The sequence below is a fragment of the Notothenia coriiceps genome, unplaced genomic scaffold (assembly GCF_000735185.1).
Source record: "Notothenia coriiceps isolate Sejong01 unplaced genomic scaffold, NC01 NC01_scaffold00029134, whole genome shotgun sequence".
NCBI lineage: Eukaryota > Metazoa > Chordata > Actinopteri > Perciformes > Nototheniidae > Notothenia > Notothenia coriiceps.
Genome location: NW_011361835.1, coordinates 98301 through 113130, shown reverse-complemented (window position 1 = coordinate 113130; position 14830 = coordinate 98301). Strand labels below are relative to the sequence as shown.

General features: G+C 40.9%; 1 protein-coding gene across 1 annotated transcript in view; it reads left to right on the top strand.

Annotated features, from left to right (window-relative positions):
- The window catches only part of megf6b (multiple EGF-like-domains 6b), a 58580-nt gene that overhangs the window by 6488 nt on the left and 37262 nt on the right, over window positions 1-14830 (top strand). Inside the window, exon 4 of the mRNA XM_010786327.1 lies at window positions 2552-2656. Coding sequence (XP_010784629.1) covers window positions 2552-2656 — 105 coding nt within the window. The remainder of the gene's footprint in view (window positions 1-2551; window positions 2657-14830) is intronic.

Here is a 14830-nt window from a genome sequence, read left to right as displayed (position 1 = left end):
GTGCCCTAAATGTGGTCTCCCTCTAAGTCGCACGGTGGCAGTTAAACAGACTGATGAAGCCTAAACAAACACTGTGTGCTGATTTGGTCATCCCCTTTAGAAACTGTAAGGGTGACACCTGCTCGTTGGTTTTCAGTTTCTCGGCACGAGTCGCTGACCCCTGCTCTTTCTGTCTCTTCTTTTGGTGGGGGCTGCTAATCCTCTGAGAGAAGGTGTCTTTGTAATGGAGTGGAGGCATTCACAGCCACCGATGAGAGTGAGTTTTATGCCACGCTGCATGCCACATTAAGAAATTATTTCAGGGAAGATTAAGCAGGGGCTTAGGATGGGGGCGGCCCAAAAATGCACTGGTTGGCTGCCAAAAATCCAGTGTCTCACATCTTAGGAGGGAGAATGTACATTCCTCTTGTTGTCGCTTAGCCATGCCCCTGTAGTGACTCTTAGAGACAACTGACCTTTTCCTTTGTTTCTAGTAATTAAGTTCATTTAAAGCTTTTTTACCACAATTTGGACACGTCTCATTAACTTAATCCCTCACAGCTGGTGGTAATATAATTGTCCTGAAGAATCTGGATCTTTTTGCAATCAAACCTGACCACAGGGATGCTTTTTTCTGCTTGTCTGTCATCTGTAGCTGTCACCACACCGAAATTCCCTCACATTAGCTAATCACAGAAGCGGGGAAAGTTATGTAGCTGTATGTTGACTCTACAGTATACTATACAGTATCATTGCTCCTGTAGCCACACAGTCTTGAAGAGCTGGAAGTCATCATGGGCAGATTAGCAGTCGGCTTCCTGTTGGGGTAGGATTTCAGCAGCTTCACTAATAGGGTGAGACTTTGGTCTAATAAGGGTCAAGCACATGGATGTATTTGACAGTCATTTGTAGCACTTTATTGAATCTGATGTTTTTTATTTTTGGGTCTTTTTTTTCAGTGAAAAGAGAGAGATAGTCTCTAAGTGTGCCTCTTTTAAGTTGTGTGTGTGTTTACAATATAGCGTTTGTGGGGGAGTTATTTGTTGTAGTCTCCCTGGATGGTCCAACTGTTGAGCAGGTGTCTGAGGATGGAGCCAGATGGCAGGCGGATGTTTAGACTGAGTGCTGGTCTCAAAGGAGCCCTGTAAATCTACTGGATGAAATTACTACAACTCATCTGGGGTTATTATGATACGGCTAAAGCTGGACTTTACACAACTTTTATTTTGCATCTTTTCATTTCCTCATCTGAACTTTTAGGTGAACCTCTGGTAAAATATCTAAAGTATACATATTTGTATATCATTAGGGCCGCCACTCATACTTAATACAAATAAGTTAATCAAGTCCATCCAATGTCGGAAATCCCTGAAAAATGGCCTTCATAATTTCCCATGAATACAAAGGATAAAAACATTAAACGGGCTGCCGCTATACAGACAACTCAGACACACGTTTCAAGTGCTTACAGCAAGAAACGCAGCAACAATAAGAACAGGGATTAGACAAAATCTACTTTGTTTCTGTTTGAGCTGCACATTGATACCATCACTATGACCATAAATGGATGATCAATGGCAACAGAGCCGCCAGTGCCTGGTGTGATGATTGGTCATGCCGCCTCTGGTTGGATTAGATGGGAAGAAAAATGCATATCTGGCAGGAGCCCCACAGTTCAACTGGCATTCAGAGGGTTTCTTCACAATCCTCTGAGGGAAGGGTTGGCATTTAAATTCCTCTTATGATTAGCTGGACCGTGTTTTTCACTCCCAAAGTGTCAACATGTTGCTAGTAGGGGAAAGCAATGATAGACATCAATCCTCTCTACCTTTCATCACTAAGCACTGTACTCTGCTCAGGAGAGTGCAAACAACAGGCCTGGCTCAAACAGCTGTGTCTTACTTCACAGGGATATTAGCCTCAACGCACATGAGATACACACAGGCTGGGAGACTTCAGCATGTACCCATACTTGTAGTGAATGATTGTCATGATTCATGTTAATGTTGTCCTGGTTTTGGGAATTTGAGGTACCTATATTTCCTAGATTCTTTGAATTTCTTAACGAGGGCGAGTAGTTTGACTCGGAAGGATTTATGGACAAAGGGCCTCGGGCTTCAGGAGACCGATGAGCAACACTCACCCTGTGACTCGCTGATTTGATCCCATGAACGTCTGTATGATCACTGTTTGCGACTATGATCATAGTTATTCAATCGAGGTCATTCTCGGGTAGCATGCAGGGAAAGGTTGCTTTCCTTATTTAAAGTTATACAAGCAGAAGCCCTCTGCTTGTGTCAAACACTTTTACATTCTGTAAAAAGGAGTTTAGAAATGTCTTTGACTTGGCCAAAAGCCTGCGCTTCTGCTCAAAGAGAGCCAAGTGGTGGATTCCTCTCACATTGGTTAGTGTGAATGGAAGAGAATCAAGGTTCCTGTTTAGTCAGGAGCGAACAGGCCGATGATAAGGTTTTGATAGAAAGAGGTCAGCATTTGAATCTGAAGATGTTGACATCTCGTCAGCCAGGTGTCTCTTCTTCACACACTGTTTTCTTTTTGTCTTTCTCTGCAGCGGTGTGTAGCTACGGTGTGTGCTTCAACGGGGGCCACTGTCGGGAGGGGTCCACGCAGCTTTGTGACTGTCTCGCAGGGTTCAACGGGCCCAGCTGCCAGTATGGTAAGTAGAAACATCCTTACTAGATGTTTTACTTTAAAGGTGGGGTAGGTAAGTTTGAGAAACCGGCTCGAGATACACTTTTTGTTATATTCCATGGAATGCTCTTAACATCCCGATAGCAATGAATATCTCAAGTGCTTTGACAACAAATCCATACAAAAATGTCATCTGTGGAAGCCGTGGTACTGTAAAAAGCACGACCAATAATTTTAGCCGCCCGGCTAAAGTAACTGGATGGCCTACCTGCCTGTCAGCCTTCCATCTTTGCAAAAACTTATCTCGTGCCCTCATTGCTCATGTGCGCGTTCATGTGTGTTGGAGAAGGGGCTCTGTAAAGAAGTGGCAGATTTGCTCCGGCTGTGTATTTTCAAATTCTAGCGCACTCGAGCTGGTTTCTCCAAAATTACCTACCCCACCTTTAAGTATCACATTTTCTTTATTTCTTCTCTTATTTGTTTGTGCTCCATTTCTTTGTTGTTCCTCTTCTTTGCCCCTTTGTCGGAAATTCTCAGCCATTCTTTTATTAGAGTTTAAAACTGCTTTGAGGAATTGATTTAGAAACTTTCCCACACCGCAACATTGTTTAGCTACTTTTTGTCCATATTTCATCATTGTCAGTGGATGCAGTTACAGTGAAATTAAAAGTCATAAAAACCCTCTACAGACTGAAACTGATAGCAGCCTGTCATTTGAATAAAACACCTTTAGCCTCTTGGCTGGAGCCTACAACTCTTATCCGTTTCAGTCAGCTCCCCACTGAACTCTGTTTGAGTGGTCGCCTTTCTCTATGTGTGAGTGAATGAGAATCTCCACACATCAGCAGTTGGCTCCTTCACCACAAGCCAAGTATTTTATCAGCAACTCCATTGTTGAATTTGAGCTGTTGAAGTAAAACAGTGGAGGACTCCGTTGTTTTTCTGATAAAACCACACGACAGGAAATTCCTCTTAGCGTCAACTTTTGTTTTTTTACCAGAATTGTCCATCTCTTCCCCTTTTTGAAACAGGCCCTCTAGAGACATGTTGCACAAGTTCAAGCTGCTTTGACAAATGAAAATCATCGTCTGCTTTTTTTTACGATGGTCTGTCTAGCTTTACGCTCTTTGGCTAGGAGCTCCAAGTTTATCACTTACTTATTCATACACACGTGATTTTCTCAGTAAGAGTTCTCAACAGATGGAGCTTCATGACACCGTTTAGCTATACCTTCAGCGCCTCTTTGGTTATTATAGGAGTTATAATCAAGCCTCAGGATTTGCAGCCCTGACAGCCCATCTATATGATCAGAGCTCTCTGTGGACTGACCTGGCTTACTTCTGATTACTTCATGCTTGAATAAAATACTTAATCATAAGGACAGTGGATTCATGAACACACATGCCCATTGAGGCGCTGCTTTAAACTGTCGATTTTAAGCTGAAGGGCCTTTTAGACCTCTTTGAACAGATTGAAGCCACCTGTGGAATCTGATGTTTTGCAGCATTCATGCTAAATTCGGAGTATAGATTTACAGGAAATTCAACATGTAAACAAAGTTGCCTTGAGACTCTGTACATCTTTCTGATGTTTCTTGACAAAAAAAAAGTCATTATTTTGTATCAATTGTTGAAATGGATTATTTTATTATGGTAATAATGAGTCTTTAAAACTCTGAACTATCGGCAGATGAATATGTATCAGTCAAATAGATTGATAAGTTTCAGCGTTTAAAAAAAAAGTACATTGATTTCCGCTTCTTAATTGTGACTATGTTATGGTGTCTTTGCTGCACAGTAACAGAAAATCTTTGAGTTGGGTGTCAGTAAAAAACAATGTTAGTTGCAGCCCTATACTCAAATATCTCCCAACGCTATAAGTTCCGGTCCCCTTCAGTTCTGCTTCCAGGCAGCCGCTGAGCTTCACTGTTTGATATCAGTGCCGTCATCCACTGCCCCCACCTCCTTTTCCACACATTGAGATCCGCCAGCATTGTTCTGCATTGTGAATGATAGCTGTCATCAATGTGGATAGAAAGAGCGCAGTAGACCCCCACACCCTGATCCTCCCTCTATTGGAGGCTATCAGTCCGTAAACTATCTGGCAGATATATTGCCCTGTGATGGGCACAGAAAGGGCTGCTGGATTAAGGGTGTGGGGCTGTTAGTGACTCCGCCTGACCGGGACAACACTCGGGACTAAAGGAGTCAGACACAGGCAGGAACAGACTCACAGCTGTCCCTTTCTAGAGGTCCTGCATGTGCCAAATGCAGGTCACTTCAGTGTCAAGAGTCCTGAGGGCAAAGGGAGTAAGCTACAGGCTTAGTACAAAGTGGCTCATTGGAGAAACAGCAATAACAACAACTCTAATGAATTACTCTTTTAACTGAGTGACGGCTCTGATATATAGTGCGGCTATTACAAAGAACACTCTGGGGTGGTCAGATAAAGACCACTTTGTTGAGACCCAGATAAATAACCTTGTGGTGTAGATGAGACCTAGCGGCTCACACAGGCTGCTGTTTTAATTCTGCTGCGGTCCACATGCCGCTCACAACTGTCAGTCACTGCTTGTTCTCTTGTTTACGTAAAAGCTGAAACCGCAGTGGAGGATGTGTCTGAGGATGACTGCGTGGAGCAAAGATTCACTCATCATTTAATCACTTTAGAAGGCAGTGTTAGCATTCCTCTGCAGTCGTTTGGTTTAATATTCCCTTTGAGCGCTTTTGATGTGGTTACCCCCTATTTGTGTACAGCTAATTGTGTGTATATGTCTTCCAAAGGGGACTATTAGTTCCTTGCTCTCAGAAGTTATCTGAAGCTCTCATCTGTTTTGCTTTTTAGTAGAATTGAGGTTCAGTCATGTGAAAGACATAATTACTGTTTTTGTGCTTTGGTTAAGCAATGATCGGTGCTCAAAGGCTTTTTTAGTCATTTCAAAGACACCATTTCACATTAATGTCGAAGGCTCACCTACCTCCGCCTAATACCTTGATAATTTCAAGGTTGTATATATCTAATTTCTACAAAATATTTAGTTGGTTACAAAACCAAAATGCTCAATTTGTTTGAAGTCTGTTTGAAGTTGGCTGTGATTAGTTAGAAAAAGGAGGTGTCATGTACTCCATTGAACCAATTAGGAAAGTAGCAACATTCAAATCAAATGATAATGATGGTTAGTGGGTTGTTGCTAAGTCGCTGTCATTCAAATCACATCTTTTAGGGATATTTATTCCTGAACTTTATTTTACATTTTTTCTTATTAGTCAATAATATTACATAATGCAGAGAAATACTCCTGTATCTTACATGTTCGTGTTGCAAGGTCCCTGTGCAAATTAGGTTTTTCTATTGTTCTTGCTCTTTTAAAACTCTTTGTCTTGAATATATCCAGTGGGATGTTGTCACCCGGTGCCTGATGCACTCAGTATCCAGCCTGTCATCAGCAGACAATTGGTATCCTCTGGGATCAAGAGCTTCCAAGGCTTTTAGACCTCTGGCAGGGCAGATGTCTCCATACCAGCTGACATCTGGGCTCAGCCACAGACAAACAGACAGACAAACGAACAGAAAAAAGCCGGCACTTATCGTAACATCAAACTTTAACGTCTTAGCTAAAGAATCTTAAAATATATTTTAAATCTACCTCATGTCTCGAGTCTGGGGTGAAAGGTAAAAAGAAAGTTATCTCAAAAACATAAAACTGATGGATTGTGTAATAACTTTCTAAGAGTTTGTTTAAATGGATACACAAAGGAGGAATATGGAAATTTGATATCAAAGTTAAATCCTGATAGCAGAGGGAAAAATGTGTCCAAAACGGTGTAACTAGATATGAGAAAATGCTCTTGTTCCTTTCCCACATGTGTTTCTTAGGCCTTTGGTATTGTTGATCCCGTACCATAAAAAGAGCCCTTTCTCTGTTACGGTAATGGCCTCATTTATTTGTTCTTTGCAAATCATTTCTGAACCGTAAGCTCATATCTTGGCTGGGTTTGGGGTCACCGCAATGCCAGCAGGACCCGCTTGTTCTAGACATCACTCAGGACAGACCCTCGCTGATGGCTATCTTCATTATCTTCATTCTGTAATGTTTGCTTCAAAGCGAGCTCTGAAGCAAAGCCACAGCCATGTTGTGTTTGAAGATTTCTGGTATATCATCCATCTAGAAAGTTACTTGCATTTATTCCCCAAGATTATGGTCTCATACAGCTTCTAAGTAATGCTTCCATTTGTATAGCTTATATCTCGTAAAACAAGGGCTATTGATGTTTTGCTGGACATTTTCAAACGTGTGTTTTTCTTTTTTTTTTCTTAAAATGACAAATCACATCCCATGAATATTTAAGCAGATCCTATTTTATAACACGTTCTTACAGCCCCTTAATGGCAGCTATGGAAAATGTTCTGTATGCAAATGGACTCCCCAAGTAATGAATATAAAGTATTTCTATAGTTTATAAACAGTTGACCAAAGCCCTTGTTAATGAGCTCAGTTATTTATTTTTGAGCCAATCAGTGCATAACGCCACTCCTCAACAGTCTGGTGGCCAAGGGGCTGAGAAATGGCACAGGAGGAACACACTCTGAAGAAGATGTAGAGATGATAACGATAATGTCTGAGGGGATTTCTCATAACGTTTATAAACCTTTGATTAAGATGTTTTATGATGTCTGATCACCTGTGTTAAAATGACATAATAACAGAGCTGGAAAGTAAATAAGTACATTAACTCAAGTGCTATACTTAAGTTACATTTTGTCAGCACACATTCTAAGTATCCTGGAGTTTCTGGTTCTATCCTAGCTGCATTGGGAAGTTGTGTGCTTGTTAGTGTGGTTGAAAGGTCAGGACAGCAGCCCTGGAGCTATTTTTGGAATGAATTGCCTCGTTAAAAGACAATTGACTTGAACAAAATGTTTGAAGTGCACAGACTTGAACCAGGTCAAGAACTCAGTGTGAGATAAAGATAGCGGTGGAAATATTTTAAAGGTACACAGGTCTACTTCGAACACTCACATCTGATATCTTGCTTTCTTTCTTAGTGCTTCTGTCCCTCTTTCACTGTCTGTCTTGTTGAGTTTAAGAGCTTTCCAACAAGTTGCATGTGTCTGGAAAGTATGTGCTTCAGATTGTCTTAATACTGGGATGAGTGTAGCTGCAGTCAACTAGGGTGATTTCAGATGCTGCTCTTTGCAGTTCCTTCTTTAATAGCTACCCTGCTCTGCAATTACTTTAAGTTAAATAGTTGTCTTTCCTCAGACTAACAGTTCAGTGGCCTGCTGTAGCCTGCCTTTTGTCACCCTCATCTCACATATCACACATGTAGACAAGTACATTCCCTTAAAGCAGGCCTTGAGGTGAGTTCTCTTCCTGCTCAAAATCTGTTGAATTTTTATAAATGTGCATAATGTTCCCTGCTCGTAAACATGTGTTCTTTTTCCTTTTACACGTCTGACATGAATGCGTGCATGGATCAGTCCATCTTAGTCATGGTTACCACTAAATCACATTGAGGCCAAATGTGACTAAATGTGGGTGGTTCATTCCCCCCAGATGTCAAATCCAAGTAAAACATTTGTAGCACATCTATCAGAAGTACTTCTGGACTTTTCTGTCTTTACTGACGTCTGTTTTATATACTATCATGCTCATCTTTTCTAGTTTTTCAAAGATCGGATGTGATTAAAGTATCCTTAGTATAACTCATTGCTTGGCTAAACTGATTTACGTGACAGTGGTTCCTCCCCTTGCGCTAAAGACGGCAGGGGGCAGAGAGGTCAGAGGTCAGGGCAGCATGTGGACCCAGTCTGTGCCATTTCAGAGCTGACTCGACCCTCCATGGCTGCACTCAGCAGTAATGAACAGCGGGAAGGCTATGCGACATCTAACCCTATTTGAAAATCCAGGGTAACTTCTATCATCATGGCTTCTCGTCAAGCCATTTAGAGACTGACAGTGACAGGAGGCAGCAGCAGTGACACAGATGGTATCTGTCATTTTAAAAGCTGGAGGTCTGCATTGGGCCGTGTAGTAAAAGAGAACATCCGTTTACCGTATGGTTAAACCATTTCACACATGCTTACTCACTCTGGCAAGGGTAAAAGTTTGACTGTCAGTTGATTAGCAAGGAAACCGTATATATATATAGTGTATCTGCTGCCTTCGTGTTTAGGGGTGAGGAATGTGATGAGAGAGGAGCTTTCAGTATGTCGGCCTTGGGACCTTCGCCATTGTAAAAATAAATCCCATTGAAGGGTTTTCACATTTATGGAACCTCCATGCTGAGCAGTTTAGCGAGTAAGTGCTTCAAAATGAAACACACATGCATGCCCTGGTCCTTACAGCCGGACAGTTTCCTTAGCACAGCAAATATTTGACGCCCATTGTGGCAATTTGCCAGTCTGGCAGATATTATATCAAATCCTTTGTTCACTAAGACAATATAAGTTTGTGTCGTCGTTCTGAGTTTCGTTTCCAGGTGGGAGAGATCCAAACATGAATATGTCCATGTCAGCCTCAAAGAATGTGAAACTAGCTGTGTAGACCATTTCCATTGCAGGCATTTAACAACCTGTAATCTGAGGCTTCTTTCAACCTGAACCTTTAGGTACCTTGTGAGGTACTAACTTCTCTTTGCCTTTCCACTGTATTTTACAAACCTCTGATATTTTATGTATATACCGTTAATGTTTAATATGCTGGTCAAGTTAGTGGTTGTTAAATAGACAAAAAACGAACGTGAAAATGTTCGCTGAGAGAGTCAAGTGAAATCTTATTGGTGGTCCCAAATGACGTCCAGCAACTTGTAGTTTTTAAGTTTGCTCTGATGCTCACGTTTATTTGGCTTCTTGGCTCATTTGAATGTTTACTCTGCATTGTCTAGCTTTGTGATGTATCCCTGATTCTGTACCACCTTTTTGTTTCCAACTTCTCCAACTACTCGTTGTAAAATGGCCCTCCCCCATCCTCCTCCAAACACTAATGAGGGCCTGGACAACTTTGTTTGTCCAACATGCATTCTCTGTTGTTCCTCTTTTTGTTCTCCTGATTGATGTTAAGACTTAGGTTAAATAGGGGCTACGTTTGTGTTAGTTGTAGCTTTTCTTTTGATGCGACAACACATCTGCTTTTACAATAATGATCAGCAGATCTGCCAGCAACCCCTGAAATCAGGAACTTACTTTTAGTATCATGTACCAAGCCGTACCAGAACATAATTCCAGTAACGCGACCCCAAAGCCAGAGGAGAACATTGCAAGCGAAGCCATAACATTTTTATTTGCTTCACATTATGTTTTATTAAATTCCTACAGTGTGGATTGACAGGTATAGCGTTGTGATTTTCTTAAACACAATTAGATTACGAAGAAGCTGTGACTGAGTTTAAATCCACTTTCACTGTTGGCAGCTTCATCACAGAGAGGATTCCAGGAATATCACACCTTACATTTTCCCTGTTTTCTCAAACTTTTGTCCATAAAATCTGTGAACTGCTGGCTGAGATGAAAGACTTTTACACCATAATTCACATGATTGTCTGTTTCTGTGGTCAGCTACCCAGAGCTAAACATTAGTGTGTTAATCCATGAGCTTGTAAAGCTGTGCGATGCCCAGCTGCAGCCGTTTGTCACTCATGATTGGTGTGTCCATCCTCCACTGAGAGGTCGTAAGGTGTTGGGCATCAGGGCATTAAGTTATATAACTGTTGTGTAACGATCAACACATTTGTTTTATCTGCTCATAGAGCATTTAGAGCATTTTTTTAAGTGGGAGAGGAAAACTTGTAAAAGTCAAATGACTAATAATGGGATAGTAAATGTCTACAAGGATCACAGGCAGTCTACATTATTCTCTGGGTTTCCCTTTTTCCCTCTGATGGGTTTAACAGGCTGCAGCTGAAGTGGTTGTGAACAGGTTGAAGTCTGCCTTTTTACTTTTCTTTGAGAGACTTACGACATCTTAGCCTCTAACCTCAAAAACATAGAATGTGAAAAATGTTGTTATGAGAGCACTTTTAAGAGCAGTAAACATAGTTAGGTGGTGACACAATCTTCTATTCTTGACTATTGTTTGGGTAATGCTTAGATTTTATTTTACAACACAATCCCTCCCATCATCCATAAATTGGACTCTTAATGGACCATTCAGTGACTGGAGCCACTGACATGTTTTCGTTTTTGCCATTTGAAGGTTTAATCCTGTTCTCTGAGTATTGTTAGCAGGCAGCAAAGCGTGACTTCCAGAGCAGCTGGAAATGAAGGAGGCCATAGAGATGTAGGCAGTGACGGAGGAACAAGGAGCTCCCAGCAACGGTTTTCTCACACATTCTCCCCTCTTTGTCCTAAACTCCTCTGATACTTTATTTTATTACCTCTGTTCTGAAAGAGAGTGAAGCCTGGGATAAGTAAAAGGAAGTTAGAGGGCTGCACAGAAATAAACAGTAGAGATTTGTGACTGTCTCATTGTGAAAAGTAATTTGATAGGACCATAACTAACTATTCTATGACTATTGAATAATTTGTCTGTATATTTTTCAATAATTGTTTAAACCCTTAGTCTATACAATTGGCAGAAAGTAGTACACTATGCCAAATGCTCTTTTTTTTGTGGCTTTACCCAAACAGTCCCAAAATCAGAGATATTAGGTTGACCATCAGAGAGATACAAGTAGCTAACCACCACATTTAGGAGTCTTAAAGCAGCTTATGTTTTCTATTTTTGCTTAAAAATGTATTTAAAGGCAGTCGGGAAGGTTTTGACCGCCGGTAGTGATATGGAGCATTTTTTGTATGAATTGGTCCACATTTTCTTGTTTGACACAAAACTAGCGGTGACTTTGACAATGAAGAAGTTAGAGAAGAGTTAGCTTTTCCGTATGTTTGCCTTCCCTATAGTAGACAAAAGCACAGATCCTTAAAGTCCGTCATTCCTCTTTACAGTGGCTGCCGTCCCATCCTGAAACAGTATGAGATATTTAGGTTTAACTATGGGAAAAAGAGAGAACGGCCTCTGAAGTCAGGAAAGCCACCTCTAATGAGAGGGAGTGGGTTGCAGTCCAAGGGTGGGGTACATCCATGCCCATCTACCTGCCATTGCATCCTGCAGAGCACCCTAATCTCCTGTAATTGTGCCGAGACTGGGCTCCCACCCGTCTCATTAGGCTCTTTACAGCATTCCTGATGAAAGGTCGCTCCTGGTCTGGCTGGGGGCGAGGGCATCTAGTTTGTGTAAATTGGCAGTGACAAGATTTTGCAAAATACAATTAGAGGAATAATCAGCGTGGACTGATCCCTTCATCTGCCAGTGGTGTCCAATTCTCCTCTTCTCCTGCACCTTTTAACTCGACTGAAACATCCTTATCGTTTCCAAATCTGCCTTTTTCCCTCCTTATCAGCTCCTTGTGTATACAACTGAGCAAAACATTTAACTTCTAATCTCTGTTTCTCCTCCACCTACGACATTATCTCCTCTGTTGGGTATTATCTCCATATGGAAGCAACTTAGCCTTGGGGAACGTTCACTCAACAGTGCGCTCTCCTTCAATGCACAGCGTTTAAATTATGTTTCGTGAGGTGTAAAAAGCAAATGATTATCTGAAAGAAATGTAATGAGACAGGGTCAGTCGCATTTCACATGTCAAGGCTTTTTAAAAAAAACAGACTATATTTTCAATCCCATTACTGCCTCTTATCTCGGTGGAGACTGGTTTAACTTGACTTTTTGCTTTAGCCACACCATTTTATATTTGTGGAAAACTAATCATAATGTGTTAATAAAACACAGATGTGAACATTAAAGCTACAAGGTAAAACCAAATCAGAGTTTGTAGTATGAGGTCATAAAGGTGGCCAAGACACAGTAAAGTTTATCAAAGAAAGGGTTGGCATTTGATCAGGATTATTGTAGTACCGATCCATTCAAATCTGCCATCATCACCCCTTATTGATCCTTAAGATCATCTCGAGGCAGCTTTAATGAATATGTCCACACATTAAAGGCCTAATCCGCAGATGGAAAATCATAAATGAAGTATTCCAAACATTCAAATGGAACTTCAATTTACCTGCACTAACATTCTCAATTGTTATTGATTGTTGATCTGTGATTCCCAAACTGTGTACACATCTTATGTTTCGATGTGCTGAAAACTATTTGAATATCTTGCTGTATGTTGCCTCATCTGTGTGATGCTTCAATTGAGTTTTTCCACTACATTTGTGCCATGCTGCGTATGAAAACACTACAACAAAAATCATTCAAGGTCAGGAATAAACCACCTCATCACATTGCTGCTTGAGCAGGTGCCGTAAACAGAGCCTTATAATTAGATTTAGCCGAGGGATGTTTATTTAACTGCTGTTCCTTTCAACCTTGAACAACTGTAAAACCAGTGTCACACTTGAACAAGAAAAGCAATGAACAGGAACACAATGTTTTTTCTCCCCTGTACACTTTGAGCGTGACAGTGTGTGATGTATCTGGCACCTTCTGCCCCGCAGGTAAAAGGTTCTGAGCTATTTCCATCCGCTGCACACATACCACAGCAGCATATCTCACACATTCAACCGAGAGGGAGACAGGCTGGAAACCACAACAAGTCATTTTTGGATTCCTGCTGGCTTCCATGTGTTGTCGCGGGCGCTCAATGCTGCTCCGGGGTCAGAGTTGGGAAAGACAGGTCCGAGCAGGTAGAGCAGATAGAGCACACGCAAAGGGTCACAGGGCAATCCCTTGAGGACCATGAGGTATTTTTTCCTGCTGTGTAGATCATAAAATGTTACTTTGGAGACATGCACTGGTTCATACAGCTGGCCTTCTTTTTTTGTGATGTCTGTAACTTTTAGTGACAGTAAAAATGAGTGACAGACGTCAGAAAGCTTTTACTTTCCATAGGGTTTAAAGTTCTCTCGAGATTTATTGCTCTCTCTCATGTAATGATTACAGTCAAAACAGGCTCTTTACGATTGTCTCTACTAGTACACAACACTCAGATCTCCATTTTATGACGGCTGGTGACAAAGCCTTGTGAGCTGTGACTCTTACCGAGGTGATTTGATCTGCCTGTGTCTGGGAATGAAGGAGCTGTCGTGAAGACTTGTGCAGATATTAAAGCTTACAGTTGTAAGAAGCAGCTGGCTCTTAAGGATGGGGTTTCCTTTAACATATAAACACACACGAGTACCTACACTCAAGTGTGTGTGTATGAAACACACTCGCCTTGCTGTGCAGTGAATTGGATCATCACAACAGGGATTAGAGGAGTTTAGGACTCAGTGGAGCAGAATGTTCACTAAACAAACCCAACACTGGAGTTTTGTGCCTTTGATGTCGCACATAACTCACATGGCTAAAACTTTAACAAATAATAAAATCAAAGGCTCAGTGGGGCGGGTAATAGCCTGTACAGAGACTATGAGTCGCTTGATTTATATTTTTGCCGAATAATCCAGCAGCATCCCTGTGCTCTCTCAGATCAACAGTCTGCCGCCTGTCTGGAGTTTCTTGTCAACACATGCCTTGTGAATAAAAACAAAAAGCATCTGTTGATAAAAAAAAGATAAGCAGAGAATTTAGATATCGCTAATCTGCATTTTCACATGAGAAACGTTCAATTGAAGCAAAGTGTCCGCCACAGCTGACTTAAGTGGGCTGACACACTTGTCAAAAGAGCAAAAACATGATGAACAGCAAAGCATTTACTTAACGTAGCAACAACAATTAATCTGCAGATTACTTTCTCTGTTAATTGGTAACTAAATTGTTCTATAAAAATCACAAAGCAGTAAAAAGAAATCCCATTACAGTATCCTAGATCGTATCATCGTATGTCTTTTTTGTTTAACCAAAAGTTTATTGCTTTCAATTTACCACAATGTAAGATCAAGAAAAGCTATTAATTTTGCACATTTGAGAACCTGGACCATCATAAATATATAATTTTGGCTTTAAAATAAACAATACATTCCTGTTAAACTACTAATCTTTTCATTGACTAATCGTTGCAGCTCTACATGATTTCCTCTTTTGATTAATTGATATACTTAAGAAACAAGCTGGAGGGTGTTACTATAGTACTATTTTAGTATATTTAGAGTAATTAGAGATTAAGCAGCTCAGAACGCTTCACCACTGAGATGTGTGGAAGCCTCCTGGTTTTAATGCCTTTGTAAAAAGTATTTAAAAAAAGAAAACAAA